Below are 22,896 nucleotides of genomic sequence, written 5' to 3' on the forward strand. Positions count from 1 at the left end.
TTGAGAAAATTCTAGCAATCTCTTGTAGGTAAATTGGTTTTTTGAGAAAATTCTAGCAATCTCTTGTAGGTATATTGGTTTCTTGAGAAAATTCCATCAGTTTCTCGTGAGTTTGTTGGTTTTTTTAATCTTTTTGAGAAAATTCTAGCAATCTCTTGTAGATTTACTGGTTTTTTGAGAAAATTCTAGCAATCTCTTGTAGGTAAATTGGTTTTTTGAGAAAATTCTAGCAATCTCTTGTAGGTAAATTGGTTTTTTGAGAAAATTCTAGCAATCTCTTGTAGGTAAATTGGTTTTTTGAGAAAATTCTAGCAATCTCTTGTAGGTAAATTGGTTTTTTGAGAAAATTCTAGCAATCTCTTGTAGGTAAATTCGTTTTTTGAGAAAATTCTAGCAATGTCTTGTAGATTTACTGGTTTTTTGAGAAAATTCTAGCAATCTCTATTAGATTTACTGGTTTTTTGAGAAAATTCTAGCAATCTCTTGTAGGTAAATTGGTTTTTTGAGAAAATTCTAGCAATCTCTTGTAGGTATATTGGTTTCTTGAGAAAATTCCATCAGTTTCTCGTGAGTTTGTTGGTTTTTTTAATCTTTTTGAGAAAATTCTAGCAATCTCTTGTAGATTTACTGGTTTTTTGAGAAAATTCTAGCAATCTCTTGTAGGTAAATTGGTTTTTTGAGAAAATTCTAGCAATCTCTTGTAGGTAAATTGGTTTTTTGAGAAAATTCTAGCAATCTCTTGTAGATTTACTGGTTTTTTGAGAAAATTCTAGCAATGTCTTGTAGATTTACTGGTTTTTTGAGAAAATTCTAGCCTTTTTTCGTGAGTTTGTTGATACTCAAACTTCCCTGAGAAGTTTCTAAAAACTTTATGTTGTTCTAGATATTGCGGATACAATTCTAATAGTTTTCGATATTTCATTACTTCTTTCTCCATAGTTTTCCTGAGGTTTCTTCCTGACTTTCTCAGAAAATTTTGGAAATATCTTTTCGTTTTGTTTTCTGAATCTTTCCAGCAATCTTTTTCAAGTTCATTGATCTTTTAACAGTTTCACACCAGTTTCAATTTTCCGAATCTATGAATCACAGAAATTCATCAAAATTTTTCATAATTATTAGAAGCTTTCAGCAATTTTTCGAAATTAAGTTCTCCGATTCTTTTCCAATAATTCAAAGTAAAAAAATTTTCAAATATTTCGCAAATTTCATTGATCTGATTCATTGAAACCGGATGATTCATCGATAAGTCAAAAAACGATGTAGATACCTGTTATTAAATTAATTTTATTCAAACAAACAGAACTCACTGTATATATTTAATAAAATGATATCGATTCGAACGTATATTTATAGAAATTAGATTTCCGATGGGTCATTGGATAACCAAACACATTTTAATTCAGCTGACCATTATTTGTAATTAACAATATCGGATGTAAATTAAATATATAATACTTTAGAATATCAAACTAATTTCAAATTGATTAATTATGTTGTGAAATAATTCCATGGACTCCGTGGACAAGTGCATTAAAGTTATTTACGGGCTCTATTTGACCACGAAAATGATTTATTGATTTTACTCTATGCCGAATTCGATTTTGTTTTTGTTTATTGTTAATAAACAAGTGATTGACGTTTGGATTTTGGTTTAAACATCAAATGTCATAACTGATTGCAATTTTTATTCAATTTTCACGATTATTCGGGGGGTGGTTTTTGGGTATCGTCATTTTGTTACCAAAATGTGTCTTCAGTGTAAAGATTTTGACATTTTTAGTGATTTATTCGGATCTTATTGTTTCCAGAAAGTTTCCGGAAATTGTTGGGATCTTCTCAGGAAGATTCGGGAAATCTTCTTGGGAAACTGATGGAATTGGCTCAGAAAAGTCATATTATCAACAAATATGAAGAAAATTGATGGGATTCCATGGAAAAGATTCAGAATATGGAAAAAATTCAATATATTGATAAAATTTTCCTAGAGAAACCTAGGACGTCAAGAAAATTTGGGGGAATCACTGAAATCCGCTCAGGAAGATTCAGAAAATCAAGGATTTCACATGAAACTACAATATTTTGCTCAGAAAAAGTCATATTATCAATAAATATCAAAAAATTTTTGAAATTTTATTGAAAATGCTCAGAAAATGGAAAAAATCAATGTATTGAAAAAAATTTCTTAGGGAGATCTAGGACGTAAAGAAAATTTGAAGGAATCACAAAAACCTACTCAGAAATATTCAGAAAAACCAACGATTTTACATGAAACTACAGGAGTTTACTCAGAAAAAGTTATATTATCAACAAATATAGAGAAAGTCCATGAAATTTCATTGAAAAGACTCAGAAAATGAGAAAAAAAATCAATGTACTGATGAAATTTTCTTGGAGAAATCTATGACGTAAAGAAAATTTGGGGGAATCACTAAAATCCGCTCAGGAAGATTCAGAAAATGAAGGATTTCTTTGGAAATTTATAGAATTTGCTCAGAAAAGGTCATATTATCAATAAATATAAAAAAAATTCGTGAGGTTTTAGTGAAGGAACTCAAAAAATGAAAAAAAATAAAAAGAAAATTCGTCAATCTTTTTTGGAAAAACTCAGAAAATTAAAAAGACTTCGATGCATTTATGAAATTTTCTTAGAAAAATCCCAGGACATCCACAATATTTGGGGGAATCACTGAAATCCACTCAGAAAGATTCAGAAAATGAAGGATTTCACATGAAACTACAAGATTTTGCTCAGAAAAGGTCATATTATCAATAAATATCAAAAAATTTTTGAAATTTTATTGAAAATGCTCAGAAAATGGAAAAAAATCAATGTATTGAAAAAATTTTCCTAGTGAAATCTAGGACGTAAAGAAAATTTGAAGGAATCACAAAAACCTACTCAGAAAGATTCAGAAAATTAGTGATTTCTTTGGAAATTGATGGAATTTGCTCAGAAAAGGTCATATTATCAAAAAATAAAAAGAAAATTCATCAATTTTCTTTGGAAAAACTCAAAAAATTGAAAAAACTTCGATGCATTTATAAAATATTCTTAGAAAGATCCAGGACATCCACAATATTTTGGAGAATCACTGAAATCCACTCAGAAAGATTGAGAAAATGAAGGATTTCTTTGGAAATTGATGGAATTATTATCATATTATCAACAAATGTATAGAAAACCCATAAAATTTCATGAAAAGTCTCAGAAAATGAAAAAAAAATCAATGTACCGATGAAATTTTCTTGGAGAAATCTATGACGTAAAGAAAATTTGGAGGAATCACAAGAATCGACTCTGAAAGATTCAGTAAACCAACGATACAGTTTGTGATCGAGCTATCTCAAGAAAATCTAGGACATTGATAAAATTTCGAGAATATGAAACTGAAAATCGGTCAAAAAGATTAAGAAAATGAACGATTTCTTCCGAAGCTGCCAGAATTTCCTCAAAAAATCATCGCAACTACAAAAAATTGCTAGAAATGTCACATAAAAACTCAAAAAAAATATTTTCTCGACGTACGTACCCAATACATAATAAATTCAACCTTGACCCACCTCACTATAAAACAATCTCTTCTTATCTGACAAAATCTGTTTGAAAATAACTTTAATATTCAGAATATATAAAAGGGACTGGAAATTCTCGTCGACTTGAAATTGCACGACCCCAGATGGAAAACAATCTACTTCCTACAAACGCCTCAAGGCTCAAGTAAAGAGAACTCGAAGTTAAAGTAGTATCGCGTGCTCGAAAAGGACTCTAGTTTAAATAAGAATTATTTATGAATTGTTTGCAATCGCTACGTTGTTTTCACTGTAATTTATCGCGTGTATTATCCAAGCAAACGACGCGGGGGTAAAGTGGAACGCACCCCCGCAAATATTATAACACCCTTTGTATACTCGGAGCCCCACTTAAGACACTTAAATATAGGGCAGAATTTCATTAGAACAAACATCCGTTTTAGTTGATTTGTATTTATGGGCATTCTGTTGTTAAAACAATTTTCGACCGAATTGAACTCAAGAATACCATATTTTGACGTAACTGAAATCAAAATGGACATTTTAAGAACGAATTCAAATCAAAAACTGATGTTTGGATACATAAAAGTTACGTTTTGACAGGAATAGCTTGGAAAAACAATTATTTGACCAAAGTAAATGTAGGAATACCATTTTTTGACGGTATTACTTTTAGAAAATCCACTTTTTGAACATAAAAATTTCAGAAGATCAAATTTTCGGCTGAATCAATAATTCAAAGCAATTTTCGACCGAATTGAACTCAAGAATACCATCTTTTGACATAATTGAAATAAAAATTGACAATTTAAGAGCAAATTCAACTTGAAAACTGATGTTTGTATACATAAAAGTTATATTTTGACAGGAATAGCTTGGAAAAACAATTATTTGACCAAAGTAAATGAAGAATACCATTTTTTGACGGTATTACTTTCAGAAAATCCACTTTTTGAACAGAAAAACTTCAGAAAAACTAATTTTTGGCTAAATCAATAATTCAAAGCAATTTTCGACAGAATTGAACTCAAGAATACCATATTTTGACGTAACTGAAATCAAAATGGACATTTTAAGAACGATTTCAACTCAAAAACTGATGTTTGGATACATACAAGTTATGTTTTGACAGGAATAGCTTGGAAAAACAATTATTTGACCAAAGTAAATGTAGAATACCATTTTTTCAAGGTATTACTTTTAGAAAATTCACTTTTTGAACAGAAAAATTTCAGAAGAACGAATTTTTGGCTAAATCAATAATTCAAAGGCAATTTTCGACCGAATTGAACTCAAGAATACCATATTTTGACGTAACTGAAATCAAAATAGACATTTTAAGAACGAATCTAACTCAAAAACTAATGTTTGGATACATAAAAGTTTTTTTTTGACAGGAATAACTTGGAAAAACAATTATTTGACCAAAGTAAATGTAGAATACCATTTTTTGACGGTATTACTTTTAGAAAATTCACTTTTTGAACAGAAACATTTCATAAAAACGAATTTTTGGCTAAATCAACAATTCATAGCAATTTTTGACCGAACTAAACTCAAGAATACCATCTTTTGACGTAATTAAAATCAAAATTGACGATTTAAGAACGAATTCAACTTAAAAACTGATGTTTGGATACATAAAAGTCTTTGTATACTCGGAGCTCCACTTAAAATCCTTGATTATAGGGCAGAATGTCATTAAAACACCTTCATTTTTGTTGATTTGTACTTATGGGCATTTTGTTGATGAAACAAAATTTTTTATGCGTAATTGTCGATGTTTTTGGGCACTTCTGTCGTACGGGAATGCATTTACGTAGAACTTTTCTAATCTGATAAAGAAACCCCGCGTTCCTCGAATTAATTCTTTGTGTAACGAATTAGGCGGGTTTTTATATTCATTTTTTTTTTTCAACAAAAGCAGCTTCCTTATCTTTACATTTACTTTCTACGCCACCTTGGCTTCGGAATAAAAGAACGCTTCTGCTTACTTTGACAAAGTTTTAGATCAGTTTAAGGATAATTTTTGAGGCGAACTTAATCGTTTTATGAAAATAAATTCCGTTGAATTCCAATTATTATTGTCCTGAAAGAATCGTGAAAATCTACAGTCAGTATAAATCGAATCGAATTTGCGATTGCGATTGTGTACACTCATCATCTCAGTCAAAATGTTCGCGTGTAATATTTTTAATAATCTATATCCTAACCGAAATCCCATAGCAAAATCTATTGTCAGTAAATTAGTGAAAAAGTTTAACGCGAAACTAATTTAGTAAAAGATTTATACAAATCAGAGCGCAGAAAAACTGCATTAACTGAAAAAAAATCTTTAGATGTTTGTACATGTTCGAAAGACGAAGAATTTGCAGACTTAATGGGATGTTTGAATATTTGATGATAAACTGATGTTTGAATACAGAAAAGTTACGTTTTGACAGGAATAGCTTGAAAAAGCCATTATTTGACCAAAGTAAATGTAGGAATACCATTTTTTGATTATATTACTTCTAGAAAATCCACTTTTTCTTGAGAAAAATTTCAAAAAAACGAATTGTTAGTTAAATTAATAATTAAGAGGCAATTTTCGACGAATTGAACTCAAGAATACCATATTTTGACGTAATTAAAATCAAAATTGACAATTTAAAACCAAATTCAACTTTAAAACTGATGTTTGCATACAGAAAACTTATATTTTGACAGGAATAGCTTGGAAAAACAATTATTTGACCAAAGTAAATGTAGGAATACCATTTTTTGATGATATTACTTCTAGAAAATCCACTTTTTCTTGAGAAAAATTTCAAAAAAACGAATTGTTAGTTAAATTAATAATTAAGAGGCAATTTTCGACGAATTGAACTCAAGAATACCATATTTTGACGTAATTAAAATCAAAATTGACAATTTAAAACCAAATTCAACTTTAAAACTGATGTTTGCATACAGAAAACTTATATTTTGACAGGAATAGCTTGGAAAAACAATTATTTGACCAAAGTAAATGTAGGAATACCATTTTTTGATGATATTACTTCTAGAAAATCCACTTTTTCTTGAGAAAAATTTCAAAAGAACGAATTGTTAGCTAAATAAATAATTAAGAGGCAATTTTCGACGAATTGAACTCAAGAATACCATATTTTGACGTAATTAAAATCAAAATTGACAATTTAAAACCAAATTCAACTTCAAAACTGATGTTTGCATACAGAAAACTTATATTTTGACAGGAATAGCTTGGAAAAACAATTATTTGACCAAAGTAAATGTAGGAATACCATTTTTTGATGATATTACTTCTAGAAAATCCACTTTTTCTTGAGAAAAATTTCAAAAGAACGAATTGTTAGCTAAATAAATAATTAAGAGGCAATTTTCGACGAATTGAACTCAAGAATACCATATTTTGACGTAATTAAAATCAAAATTGACAATTTAAAACCAAATTCAACTTTAAAACTGATGTTTGCATACAGAAAACTTATATTTTGACAGGAATAGCTTGGAAAAACAATTATTTGACCAAAGTAAATGTAGGAATACCATTTTTTGATGATATTACTTCTAGAAAATCCACTTTTTCTTGAGAAAAATTTCAAAAGAACGAATTGTTAGCTAAATAAATAATTAAGAGGCAATTTTCGACGAATTGAACTCAAGAATACCATATTTTGACGTAATTAAAATCAAAATTGACAATTTAAAACCAAATTCAACTTTAAAACTGATGTTTGCATACAGAAAACTTATATTTTGACAGGAATAGCTTGGAAAAACAATTATTTGATCAAAGTAAATGTAGGAATACCATTTTTTGATGATATTACTTCTAGAAAATCCACTTTTTCTTGAGAAAAATTTCAAAAGAACGAATTGTTAGTTAAATTAATAATTAAGAGGCAATTTTCGACGAATTGAACTCAAGAATACCATATTTTGACGTAATTAAAATCAAAATTGACAATTAAACACCGAATTCAACTTAAAAACTGATGTTTGGATACAAAAAAGTTATGTTTTGACAGGCATATCTTGGAAAAGCAATAATTTGACCAAAATAACTCTAGCAATACCATTTTTTGACGGTATTACTTTTAGAAAGTCCACTTTTTGGTCAGTATTTCTGTCTAAATCAATAATTCGGATTATTTTCTGTTCGCAGACTGGAAAAAATATCTCGGTGGTCAAAGATTTTCTCCAACGATAAAGTTGAGATACTTCAGGGACAATCCTCGTATAATAGAAAGTCTCCTTATTAGTAATTCCAAACTCGATTCGAAATTGGTACGATTTTTTTATTGTCGTAAGCATCAAAAACTATTTAAAATTTGAATTGAATATTCGCGATGTGCGCATTAAAGGCGACATGGAAATTCAATGAATTCGTCAAGAGCCCTAAAACCTGACTGGAATCGTTGAAAATAATTTACATTCAGTATACGAACCAGGTGGCGCACCCCGTAGGATTACCTTCGTCACAAACGAGCAAAAAGGGGACCGAAAAAGCTTTAAGTAAGACAGTGTCTTCTTGGATCCCTCGGGGAATTATTTGTTTTTACAGTACGGGTATAAAATGAGATAAGAGGGAAACAAATCTCCAGTCCGCGCTGTTTGAACAAGTTCCTTCAATAAGGAGGCAATTACGATTATAATTACTCGAAAATCATGTTGAAAAATGGCGAAATTTCCCTCAAAAACATTCGAAAAAAGTTTTTTCTTCATACCTTCATCAAATACGATATTTCTGAAAACATTTTTCGTTCCGAAGCTTTTTCCAAATGTCCCCTCGCCGTGGTGGTTGACCAGTTGGTACCATTGACAAGTTATATACACTTAAGCATAATATACCGAGTGTTTATTCATGTTGTTACAGAATTAACTTTGTTTTGCTAATATATTTTGGAGGCTAGTTTAAATGGTTCCCAAGCTATCGGAATTTTTGACAGTCATTTCGAAAAACTCAATTTTTTGGATTAATTAAACGCTAAAATGGAATTTATTTGACCAATTTCGAAATTGGAAAAGCTTTAAAGATAATTTAAACGTAAAGAAATTAGTTTACGAAAGCTAGATAAGTCATTGTTTGACCAAACTACCAAAGATCTGTTTTTTTTTAAAAACAAAATCTTTTTCGGTTAAATTAAACTAAAATAGAACGAAATTGAATTCATAAAAACAATTTTTTGACTAAATTAGACTAGATTTATTAGGGCAAAGGAAACTGAGAGGAAAAGATTTGAAAAATCGATTTTTTTTGAACGATTTTTGCCTTTTTTCATTCGATTAAATTGAGGAGGCGCTTTTTAATTTAACAAAAATTATTTTTTGACTGAATAAACTTTTGAAAACCAATTTTGGGATCAAATTGAATTCAGAAATAGCATCTTTTGAATTAACTAAAGTCGTGTTAACAAATTGCGGTCAAAATTTAACCAAAAAATGATGTTAAGACTAATTTGAATACAGAAAAGTCATTTTAAATATAAGTAAGCTCGTAAATGCAATTTTTGACGAAAATTAACTTTAAAAAATTCAATTTTTGTCCAAAATAATTTCACAAACATCAATTCGTGGCTGAAGGAATCTTACAAAACCTATTTTTGATCAAATTGAACTCAACAATACCATATTTTGACGTAACTGAAATCAAAATAGACAATTTAAAACCAAATTCAACTTAAAAACTGTTGTTTGGATACATAAAAGTTATATTTTGACAGGTATAGCTTGGAAAATCAACTATTTGACCAAAGTAAATGTAGGAATACCATTTTTTGACGATATTACTTTTAGAAAATCCATTTTTTCATAAGAAAAATTTCAAAAGAACGAATTGTTAGTTAAATTAATAATTAAGAGGCAATTTTCGACCGAATTGAGCTCAAGAATACCATATTTTGACGTAACTGAAATCAAAATGAACAAGTTAAGAACGAATTCAACTTTAAAACTGATGTTTGCATACACAAAAGTTATATTTTGACAGGAATAGCTTGAAAAAGCAATAATTTGACCAAAGTAAATGTAGGAATACCATTTTTTGACGATATTACTTTTAGAATATCCATTTTTTCATAAGAAAAATTTCAAAAGAACGAATTGTTAGTTACATTAATAATTAAGAGGCAATTTTCGACCGAATTGAACTCAAGAATACCATATTTTGACGTAACTGAAATCAAAATGAACAAGTTAAGAACGAATTCAACTCAAAATCTGATGTTTGAATACAGAATAGTCATGTTTTGACAGGTATAGCTTGGAAAATCAACTATTTGACCAAAGTAAATGTAGGAATACCATTTTTTGACGATATTACTTTTAGAAAATCCATTTTTTCATGAGAAAAATTTCAAAAGAACGAATTGTTAGTTAAATTAATAATTAAGAGGCAATTTTCGACCGAATTGAGCTCAAGAATACCATATTTTGACGTAATTAAAATCAAAATTGACAATTTAAAACCAAATTCAACTTTAAAACTGATGTTTGCATACAGAAAACTTATATTTTGACAGGAATAGCTTGGAAAAACAATTATTTGACCAAAGTAAATGTAGGAATACCATTTTTTGATGATATTACTTCTAGAAAATCCACTTTTTCTTGAGAAAAATTTCAAAAGAACGAATTGTTAGCTAAATAAATAATTAAGAGGCAATTTTCGACCGAATTGAACTCAAGAATACCATATTTTGACGTAACTGAAATCAAAATGAACAAGTTAAGAACGAATTCAACTCAAAATCTGATGTTTGAATACAGAATAGTCATGTTTTGACAGGTATAGCTTGGAAAATCAACTATTTGACCAAAGTAAATGTAGGAATACCATTTTTTGACGATATTACTTTTAGAATATCCATTTTTTCATAAGAAAAATTTCAAAAGAACGAATTGTTAGTTACATTAATAATTAAGAGGCAATTTTCGACCGAATTGAACTCAAGAATACCATATTTTGACGTAACTGAAATCAAAATGAACAAGTTAAGAACGAATTCAACTCAAAATCTGATGTTTGAATACAGAATAGTCATGTTTTGACAGGTATAGCTTGGAAAATCAACTTTTTGACCAAAGTAAATGTAGGAATACCATTTTTTGATGATATTATTTCTAGAAAATCCATTTTTTCGTCAGAAAATTTTGAAAAGAACGAATTGTTAGCTAAATAAATAATTCAAAGGCAATTTTTTACCGAATCGAACTCAAGAATACCATCTTTTGACGTAATTGAAATCAAAATAGAAAATGTGAGATCAAATTCAACTTGAAAACCGATGTTTGAAGAAAGAAAAGTTATGTTTTAACAGGAATAGCTTGGAAAAGCAATTATTTGATCAAAGTAAATGTAGGAATACCATTTTTTGACGATAATACTTTTAGAAAATTCACTTTTTGGACAGAAAAATTTCAGAAGAACGAATTCGTGGCTAATACAATAACTCAAAGACAATTTTCGACCGAATTGAACTCAAGAATACCATCTTTTGACATAATTGAAATAAAAATTGACAATTTAAGAGCAAATTCAACTTGAAAACTAATGCTTAAATACAGAAAAATTATGTTTTGACAAGAATAGCTTGAAAAATCAATTATTTAATCAAATTAAATGTAGGAATACCATTTTTTGATGATATTACTTCTAGAAAATCCATTTTTTCGTCAGAAAATTTTGAAAAGAACGAATTGTTAGCTAAATTAAAAATTCAAAGGTAATTTTTCACTGAATCGAACTCAAGAATACCATCTTTTGACGTAATTGAAATCAAAACAAACAATTTTTGTATAAATTAAATTTAAAAACCGATGTGTTGATCAATTTGAATGCGGAAAAGTTATTTTTTGGACTAGAGAATTTGGAAAAACAATTTTTGACAAAATTGCTTATAGTATTATCAAATTTTCATGGAATAAGTTTTAGGAAAGCTACTTCTTGAAAAAAATTTCTGGAAAATGCTTTTTGTAAACAAAATAATCCAGTAAAATCAATTATGGAATGAATAAAGCGTTAAAACCCATTTGAACCAAAAACGGAAATATTTTATTTGATAACCTAATTAAATTTGGTATTACCAATTTTCAAAATGATTTTTTGACAAAAATGGTGAAAGGTAAAACACGTTTTGACCAATTTTTTTCAACCTCCTTATCAAAAATAATGAATTCACAGTAGTTACAAAACGAACTCAAACCATGCCAGATCGTCCATTACTTTTCTCACACACCTCGTAGTTGTGCAAGCGACATAGTTCCAGACGTCAACCATAAAAATCTATCGATGTATATATTAAATAACCTCAAAACCGAAAAATAATAATTAACTGTCACATCAACTGACGTTTATAAAAATAATACAAAATGGCGTAAAAACCGTTATTTTTGATTTGACAGCAACGCATCTCTATACAAATATATTACAGTTACCTGCAATATGGTGAATTGATTAACCTCTTAAGTCACAATCGGGAACGAAGATGGCGTTAATAGCGATTTTCCGAAACGTCATTCAATAGATAAGAAAAACATATTTTTCGAGACGCTGTTTTTCATATCAAATATTTTACCACATGATTAAAGATAAAATATATTAGAACTCGTAAAAACGAGATTTATTCCAAAAGTGGGTGATATATAAATTCCCTTATCTAGAAATTACGAAAATGACACGTACGTGCATTGATGAAAGAATTTATTTTTGAAAAAAAATGATTAATAGTCACATTTCGAATTCGTTTAATTTTCCCCAGGATTGATTAATCACTAGTGGAACAGAAAACGATAGAAAAATAGTTTTCCGTTCGTATTTTGGTTTTTTTTTCCATTGAAAAATCGTTTTATATAAAATCGATATTTTGAGACACCTCGTATTATTTCCAGTCCACTAATTTCAACATTCCACCGAGGAAATTTAACTATTAACGTCACTGTTATGTGACACAAAATTTTCCACGCCTACTATGAATAATATTCGTATTTTTCAAAATTTGTTTTAGTTTTTATATAGACACCTTGTATATTTGCATCTGTTTCATCCGCAATTTTCTTTTTTCCAACTTCCAAATCTCCGTAATCAAATTTTTAGAAGCTGTATCACAGAATTACGCTTTTAATTTCCTCCGCGAAAACGTTATCAGGAAGTCGACGTGGGTCCGTTTCTCGACAGAATCTTTTTGAAAATTTTCGGCCCGATGTAAATACGAGATTGAATTTTTCATTCGAACTTTAAGATGTACGTTAGTCGGAAATGGAAAATACGAAAAATATTCCTACTAGTCATTAATAATTATCATTGTGTTTACCGAGTATATACGAGGACGGTTCCAAAAGTACTTTTCGAAAAAAATTCTAATTTGTAATTTGTTTGTACAAGAAACAATTATATTCGTTTTAGTTTTATTGGATAAATTTTAATGATAATTTTCGAAATATTTTTGTTTACAGGGGCCGAGGATGACGTGCATCGTTTCAGAGGCAACGATACCCACACCGATTACTTCCGGTTAATTATGAGAGACGGCGATTCGTTGTTGGTTGGCGGAAGGTAAACCTTAATCCTTATTTCATTAAATAGATATAACGAAAGAGATTTTGCTAAAATAATTTATAATTAATTAATATCGATTAAATTCGAATCTAACAGGGTCAATTTTGAGGTTAAGTTGAAAGAATAATGGAAATGTTAAGTACGTCAAAGCACGAAATCGAAAATGGGATGGAAAAACCAAAAATACCGGAAGAAAAAATTAAATTTCTTCCAAAATCCAGGTACGTCCCAAAAGGAATCTCAATTAAATGAGGATAAGGCGGCATAACGGCTGAAACGGAGGGCTGTAGGTTAGGCGAAATTGTCCTACAACAACTAGTTAAAAAAAGGTTATAAAGTTTAGTTCGATTAGATGTCTGGTTATTCCTGATTACTCGCTCAATTTGGGATCAGAATATTCACCAATGGGTCCGGGACTTATTGTCGATGTCTCCAAATGTTCACATTTCCATTTTCCGGTTATTTGTTCGCGAAGAAAACTCAATGGAAACCGCGAAACAAACTCAATTGAAACTGCAAAACAAACTCAATGAAAACGGATGGAAACTCGCTCAATTTGGGATCAGAATATTCACCAATGGGTCCACAACTTATTGTCGATGTCTCCAAATGTTCACAATTCCATTTTCCGGTTATTTGTTCGCGAAGAAAACTCAATGGAAACCGCGAAACAAACTCAATTGAAACTGCAAAACAAACTCAATGGAAACGGATGGAAACTCGCTCAATTTGGGATCAGAATATTCACCAATGGGTCCGGGACTTATTGTCGATGTCTCCAAATGTTCACATTTCCATTTTCCGGTTATTTGTTCGCGAAGAAAACTCAATGGAAACCGCGAAACAAACTCAATTGAAACTGCAAAACAAACTCAATGAAAACGGATGGAAACTCGCTCAATTTGGGATCAGAATATTCACCAATGGGTCCACAACTTATTGTCGATGTCTACGAATGTTCACAATTCCATTTTCCAGTTATTTGCTCGCGAAGAAAACTCGGTGGAAACCGCGAAACAAACTCAATTGAAACTGCAAAACAAACTCAATGAAAACGGATGGAAACTCGCTCAATTTGGGATCAGAATATTCACCAATGGGTCCACAACTTATTGTCGATGTCTCCAAATGTTCACAATTCCATTTTCCGGTTATTTGTTCGCGAAGAAAACTCAATGGAAACCGCGAAACAAACTCAATTGAAACTGCAAAACAAACTCAATGAAAACGGATGGAAACTCGCTCAATTTGGGATCAGAATATTCACCAATGGGTCCTGGACTTATTTTCGATGTCTCCAAATGTTCACAATTCCATTTTCCAGTTATTTGCTAGCGAAGAAAACTCAATGGAAACCGCGAAACAAACTCAATTGAAACTGCAAAACAAACTCAATGAAAACGGATGGAAACTCGCTCAATTTGGGATCAGAATATTCACCAATGAGTCCACAACTTATTGTCGATTTCTCCAAATGTTCACAATTCCATTTTCCAGTTATTTGCTAGCGAAGAAAACTCAATGGAAACCGCGAAACAAACTCAATTGAAACTGCAAAACAAACTCAATGAAAACGGATGGAAACTCGCTCAATTTGGGATCAGAATATTCACCAATGGGTCCACAACTTATTGTCGATGTCTCCAAATGTTCACAATTCCATTTTCCGGTTATTTGTTCGCGAAGAAAAGTCAATGAAAACCGCGAAATAAACTCAATGGAAACGGATGGAAACTCGCTCAATTTGGGATCAGAATATTCACCAATGGGTCCACAACTTATTGTCGATGTCTACGAATGTTCACAATTCCATTTTCCGGTTATTTGTTCGCGAAGAAAAGTCAATGAAAACCGCGAAATAAACTCAATGGAAACTGCGAAACAAACTCAATGAAAACGGATGGAAACTCGCTCAATTTGGGATCAGAATATTCACCAATGAGTCCACAACTTAATGTGGATGTCTCCAAATGTTCACAATTCCATTTTCCAGTTATTTGCTCGCGAAGAAAACTCGGTGGAAACCGCGAAACAAACTCAATTGAAACTGCAAAACAAACTCAATGAAAACGGATGGAAACTCGCTCAATTTGGGATCAGAATATTCACCAATGGGTCCAGGACTTATTGTCGATGTCTCCAAATGTTCACATTTCCATTTTCCGGTTATTTGTTCGCGAAGAAAAGTCAATGGAAACCGAGAAGCAAACTCAATGGAAACGGATGGAAACTCGCTCAATTTGGGATGAGAATATTCACCAATGGGTCCTGGACTTATTTTCGATGTCTCCAAATGTTCACATTTCCATTTTCCGGTTATTTGCTCGCGAAGAAAACTCGGTGGAGACGAATGTAAACACCTGGCTTGCGAGAAACTCAGATACGTGTAAATAGGTAAATAATTTATAAAAAGAAGAAGAATTTGATATGAAATTATGAAAATTAACAAAACTAAAGTATCTACTTTTCGATCGATTGCTATTTCTTGGAAATACCATCAACAAACGTGTCAAAAATGTTATATTTCATTTTTTTTTTTTATTAATGTTAAGACGACGTTATTTTTTCTCTTCCGAATTTTCCGGAGCTATTGTTAGTTAATGCATCCATTACTGGTCCCTTTTTGTTTCCAAAGAAACCTCTTGCTAATGCTTTTCCTGCTTTTTTATGTAAAAATGTTGTCGTAATTACACTTCAGTCGCTGACAGTGTTCAGAAGTTATTAAGCTGTACTCGATGATTTATTTAACGTTTTATGAACATTTTTTTAATAACCCATAGGAAATCATAACAATTTTCACTAGAAAATGTACTGAAAGACATAAAACTACGAGTTCTTGGCTTCACAACTGAAAAATTGTGCACAAGATGGACGCCGCGTGGTGTAGACGTTCTCATCGAGTGTTCGGCAACGTTTCACAAAAATAAAACCACATTTCATAACCTTGGGTGAAACGTGGATCCACCACTTCACCATCCAAGCAAAAAAAACAATCAAAACAATGAACTGAAATGGGAGAACCGGATCCAAACAAGATGGAGACCGTTCCAATGCAAGCAAGGTCATGGCGTCGGTATTTTGGGATAATTTTCATTGACTAACTTTAAAAAAGTGAAACGACCTCCTTTATTTGAGTAGGAAGAAGGGAAAAGGAAGGAGAAAGGAGGGGGAAAGGAGGGAAAAAGGAGGGAGAAAGGAGGGAGAAAGGAGGGGGAAAGGAGGGAGAAAGGAGGGAGAAAGGAGGGAGAAAGGAGGGAGAAACATGGTGCTGCGTTTGCTCACATTGGAATGTAACCAAAAAACAAAAGAAGGCAAGTCGACGGTTTTTTGGAATGCGCTGGGGATAATTTCCATTAATTATCTTGAAAAATGAAAAACTATCAAAGTTTGAGCGAAAAAATCGACCAGACAATCGCATTTGACTAAGAAAAAATGTTGTTTCGTCAAGACAATACACCAGTTAAAACATCCGTCATTATAATGAACGTCCTATTTGCCAGATTTAGCCCCCTGTTTCCAAAATTGAAGTAGTAGTCAAATTTTCCAAAAATGAAGTGGCGACGTCCGCAGTTAATGACTATTTTCGAACTATAAGAAGATAAAGTTGAAAAACGAATATTTGCATGTTGCATTTTTGACTTTTTAAAAATCAAGTTCAAACTTTAAATTGGAATTTACAATCGAATATCACAATTTTCTTATCGAAGTACCCTCGTATGTATAAATCGAATCTGATTGAAAGACTATTATAAATTTATCATCGCTGAGTTTTAGTGATTTTTTATCGGTACCCCCTGTATATTTTTCTTTTATAACCGTATTTTTTCATAATAGACATGTATCTTTTAATGTTCGGTAGCCATTTTGAACTGAATTCAACGGAATTAAACACCAAATTTACATATTTACAAAAAATAAAACGAATTTATGAGTGTTCGTAGGAAAAATAGCGTACATAACTCATACTTTCAGGAGTTTTTCAAATCGGATAACGATATTCGTATTAACCTAAAATAATATTTAATTTTACTGGTTCCGTAGATTATCGGTGTGTCCAATTTTTCATCCTTGATATTAATTGTGAATTTGTAGAATAATAATTTCCACGAGGGCGACCAACAACGGAATTTTGATACTCAAAGGGACCATATCCTTTTCCATAATCTAATTCCGTAGCGGAAGGTCGTTTTGTACAAATTTTATAAAAATTTAATAACCGCCGGCTTGTATTTTATTGTATTTGGTGTATAAACGGTTATCGCAGTTAACATAAAATCCGATGTAAATTATTAATTATATTTCGTAACACAATACCTTCGCAAAATGGCCGTGTAACATATCCGAAGCCTTTGTTCTCATTTTGTATTATTCAAACAGCGAAATCTGGGCTTTAATAAATTAGTATACATATTTCAGAAACTGTTCTCGTCTTTTTATTTCAAGTTCCACATTCATGTATATTCTACTACTACTATTACTAAAACATAGTTTGATGTTTAACATATTTAATTGTAAGTTTCCTCCATTATTAATTACAAAGACGTCAAATAACACACATTTAAAACATATAGGTACCATTACAAGTAGTTTTGTTTAGTTTTTTCTATTGTAACACAGATGGCGTCAATGTTATTAAATTGGGAATCTATTATTACTACGATTATTAGATAGTTTCTTTTATATTTAACTGATAACGAATAAATAGGTTTTATTATATCAAAACTTTTGTAAAAGAATTTTAATTTTGAATGCAAACTGAATTATAAATAATGACGTATATAACCAACAATTAAAAACAATAGGAACCATAGTGTAAAACAGTACTGAGTTTTGTCTATTGAAAAGAAGATGGCGCTGACGGTAAATTGCAGCAATAATTTTTATTTATTTTATTACTTTTGTTTCGTTTGTTTTTTACATATTTATATCTCGTAATAGTCTTTTTTATAGAAACTTTCGATATCAATTCAATTTCCAACAAATAGTTGCATTAAAACTTATTTTATAATCAGTAGACCGATTTGACATTGAAATTGTTCAAGGTGAAGATGGCAGACATCGTAATCCCGTGTATAATGTTATATAATGAAGATATAGCGGATTCCACAACACCTCTTAATCTACCCTAAACATTAGTGTATCTAGGGAAACATATGCGCTCTGCATATTTAAGCAGGAAATTTCCTTTTAATTTTATGTATGCACGTAAATAGAGGTACTGAATTATTTTGATAATTAAATTGAGATTTTCGCTAAATTGCCACGTCGAATTTCAACATATTCATTATACAAATATAATATTATTAAATATACGGGGATATTTCGACAGTTTAAAAAATAATTTTTATTAACAAACAAATCGATGTTTTCCGAAGTAAACTCGCGAGTAAATAAATCGGTCAAAAGTGTGTAGTAAAAAATCTGTAGATTATGTAGCTCATTAACATAAAATTAACTACTAATGCCTTTTTTAACTTATCACAAACACCCTTCATACGTAATATGTTTGAATAATGAAGAACGGAGCAAGGAAATTATTATTTTAATTTTTACAAGAGGTACTAAATACTCTTAATGAATCGGACGATTTCTTAAGGATGTGCTGACAAGAAACATTTCAATGTATGACCTTCAGATGATATTCCAATATTGACGTTACGTCAATTGTGAATAACAGACATTTAAAACATACAGGTACCATTACAAGTAGGTTTGTTTAGTTTTTTCTATTGTAACACAGATGGCGATAATGTTATTATGTTGAGAATTTATTGTTATTATGATTATTAAATAGTTTGTTTCATATTTAACTGATAACAAATAACTGGATTTTATTATATCCGAATTTATGTAAGCGAATTTTAGTTTTCATTGCAATTTGAATTATAAATAGCAGTGTAGGAACCATCATGAAGAGTAGTACTGAGTTTTGTTTATTGAAAAGAAGATGGCGCCAACGGTAAATTGCAGGAATTATTTTTTCTTCATTTTATTATTTTTATTTCATTTGTTTTTTTACATATTTATATCTCGTAATAGGTTATATATATTATATTAATTAAATTTTAAATAAATAGTTGGTATTAAAACTTATTTTATAATCAGTAGGTCGGTTTGACATTGAAATTGTTCAAGGTGAAGATGGCAGACATCATAATTCCGTGCGTAATGTTTTGTGAACAGTTTTTAGAATATTTGAAGTATTTTGACACACGGCAACATCGGAATATCTACCAAGTGATGCGAAAGAATAATATTTATTAATACAACAAAGTGAATTATGTATTTTATTAAGTTACCTGGGGATAGACAGTTATAATACAGTCATATATTTCGTATTATAAAGTAAACTGTTTAAATTCAAACATTAACATCTCGTTTAACGTAAATTTATTACTATTATATCTCGTATATATACGTAGAACTTTGAAACGGGTCGGGTATATTAACCACATCGTTCAATATAACTTAATTTGAATCCCTGATAAATAGCAAGGTTAATTACGTTTATATTAAATAATGGTTTCTTTGAAATGGTTACTATGTCTTCTATATATTTCACTTTCGATCGATGATCATCCAGTGAATTTCCTACAACATTTCTGGAGTCGTTAACTCATTTATTTATTTATATAATTGCATCATTAACTTACGTCTTTATCTTTTAAACAATTTTCCAATCCCTTTCGAAAACGAATGAGAAACAAAGTTAAAAAAAAAACATGACAGTCCATTAACTTTTTTGATTACGTTCATATCGGTATATCTTGCATGTTACAGAAAAGTTTTTTTATTTACAAAGACGAGGCACATTATCACGTGATATCATATTCCCGAAACTTCCGTATTGACGTTTTCAACTTCTTTTTTGATTGTGGCAATTACTCACAAAAAAAAACTTATTAAAACCTCATTAAAATGTAAATTAATTCCCTGTTCCTTGTATGGAACGATATTAATTTTCCACGATGTTTTGTTAAGAAGTTTATTATAGTTTGATCGCTTTGCTACATACGAGGTACATCCGTAAAGTTTAGTAAGTCAAAACATATCCACGCATAGTTCACGTGATCAGAAAACGTCAAAGCGGAGCATTTAACGAGATTTAAGAAATAATTTCTCACAGATTAATATAAATTGTTAATAATAACATAATTTTCGGATTCAATAGTCATGGTTTTGTAAATCATTTTTTTTTATTTGGACAAATAACGATGCCGCTGCGGGATCTTCACGTACCGATCCCGTACTGATCATTTTTTTTTTCGATAAATAAATGGTAAAAATCAATTTTTTAAGTAAAAAACCAAAAAAATACTTATTAAAACCTCATTAAAATATAAATTAATCCCCTGTTCCTTGTATGGAACGATATTAATGTTCCACGGTGTTTTGTTAAGAAGTTTATTATAGTTTGATCGCTTTGCTACATACGAGGTACATCCGTAAAGTTTAGTAAGTCAAAACATATCCACGCATAGTTCACGTGATCAGAAAACGTCAAAGCGGAGCATTTAACGAGATTTAAGAAATAATTTCTCACAGATTAATATAAATTGTTAATAATAACATAATTTTCGGATTCAATAGACACGGTTTTGTAAATCATTTTTTTTTATTTGGACAAATAACGATGCCGCTGCGGGATCTTCACGTACCGATCCCGTACTGATCATTTTTTTTTTCGATAAATAAATGGTAAAAATCAATTTTTTAAGTAAAAAACCAAAAAAATACTTATTAAAACCTCATTAAAATATAAATTAATCCCCTGTTCCTTGTATGGAACGATATTAATGTTCCACGGTGTTTTGTTAAGAAGTTTATTATAGTTTGATCGCTTTGCTACACACGAGGTACATCCGTAAAGTTTAGTAAGTCAAAACATATCCACGCATAGTTCACGTGATCAGAAAACGTCAAAGCGGAGCATTTAATGAGATTTAAGAAATAATTTCTCACAGATTAATATAAATTGTTAATAATAACATAATTTTCGGATTCAATAGACACGGTTTTGTAAATCATTTTTTTTTATTTGGACAAATAACGATGCCGCTGCGGGATCTTCACGTACCAATCCCGTACTGATCATTTTTTTTTTCGATAAATAAATGGTAAAAATCAATTTTTTAAGTAAAAAACCAAAAAAATACTTATTAAAACCTCATTAAAATATAAATTAATCCCCTGTTCCTTGTATGGAACGATATTAATGTTCCACGGTGTTTTGTTAAGAAGTTTATTATAGTTTGATCGCTTTGCTACATACGAGGTACATCCGTAAAGTTTAGTAAGTCAAAACATATCCACGCATAGTTCACGTGATCAGAAAACGTCAAAGCCGAGCATGTAACGGGATTTAAGAAATAATTTCTCACAGATTAATATAAATTGTTAATAATAACATAATTTTCGGATTCAATAGTCATGGTTTTGTAAATCATTTTTTTTTATTTGGACAAATAACGATGCCGCTGCGGGATCTTCACGTACCGATCCCGTACTGATCTTTTTTTTTCGATAAATAAATGGTAAAAATCAATTTTTTAAGTAAAAAACCAAAAAAATACTTATTAAAACCTCATTAAAATATAAATTAATCCCCTGTTCCTTGTATGGAACGATATTAATGTTCCACGGTGTTTTGTTAAGAAGTTTATTATAGTTTGATCGCTTTGCTACATACGAGGTACATCCGTAAAGTTTAGTAAGTCAAAACATATCCACGCATAGTTCACGTGATCAGAAAACGTCAAAGCGGAGCATTTAACGAGATTTAAGAAATAATTTCTCACAGATTAATATAAATTGTTAATAATAACATAATTTTCGGATTCAATAGACACGGTTTTGTAAATCATTTTTTTTTATTTGGACAAATAACGATGCCGCTGCGGGATCTTCACGTACCGATCCCGTACTGATCATTTTTTTTTTTCGATAAATAAATGGTAAAAATCAATTTTTTAAGTAAAAAACCAAAAAAATACTTATTAAAACCTCATTAAAATATAAATTAATCCCCTGTTCCTTGTATGGAACGATATTAATGTTCCACGGTGTTTTGTTAAGAAGTTTATTATAGTTTGATCGCTTTGCTACATACGAGGTACATCCGTAAAGTTTAGTAAGTCAAAACATATCCACGCATAGTTCACGTGATCAGAAAACGTCAAAGCGGAGCATTTAACGAGATTTAAGAAATAATTTCTCACAGATTAATATAAATTGTTAATAATAACATAATTTTCGGATTCAATAGACACGGTTTTGTAAATCATTTTTTTTTATTTGGACAAATAACGATGCCGCTGCGGGATCTTCACGTACCGATCCCGTACTGATCATTTTTTTTTTCGATAAATAAATGGTAAAAATCAATTTTTTAAGTAAAAAACCAAAAAAATACTTATTAAAACCTCATTAAAATATAAATTAATCCCCTGTTCCTTGTATGGAACGATATTAATGTTCCACGGTGTTTTGTTAAGAAGTTTATTATAGTTTGATCGCTTTGCTACATACGAGGTACATCCGTAAAGTTTAGTAAGTCAAAACATATCCACGCATAGTTCACGTGATCAGAAAACGTCAAAGCGGAGCATTTAACGAGATTTAAGAAATAATTTCTCACAGATTAATATAAATTATTAATAATAACATAATTTTCGGATTCAATAGACACGGTTTTGTAAATCATTTTTTTTTATTTGGACAAATAACGATGCCGCTGCGGGATCTTCACGTACCGATCCCGTACTGATCTTTTTTTTTCGATAAATAAATGGTAAAAATCAATT

The 22,896-nt window shown here is 30.3% G+C and overlaps 1 protein-coding gene across 4 annotated transcripts in view; it reads left to right on the forward strand.

Annotated features, from left to right (window-relative positions):
• LOC130896616 (semaphorin-1A) overlaps positions 1–22,896 on the forward strand; it is a 238,375-nt gene that overhangs the window by 149,038 nt on the left and 66,441 nt on the right. For all 4 annotated transcript variants that reach the window (XR_009059594.1, XM_057804814.1, XM_057804816.1 and 1 more), the window contains exon 3: positions 12,991–13,090. Coding sequence is in view for 3 of the 4 variants with exons in the window: in XM_057804814.1 (XP_057660797.1) it covers positions 12,991–13,090 (100 nt within the window). In the remaining variant the exon portion in view is untranslated. The remainder of the gene's footprint in view (positions 1–12,990; positions 13,091–22,896) is intronic.

The sequence above is a fragment of the Diorhabda carinulata genome, chromosome 7 (genome assembly GCF_026250575.1).
Source record: "Diorhabda carinulata isolate Delta chromosome 7, icDioCari1.1, whole genome shotgun sequence".
Taxonomy (NCBI): domain Eukaryota; kingdom Metazoa; phylum Arthropoda; class Insecta; order Coleoptera; family Chrysomelidae; genus Diorhabda; species Diorhabda carinulata.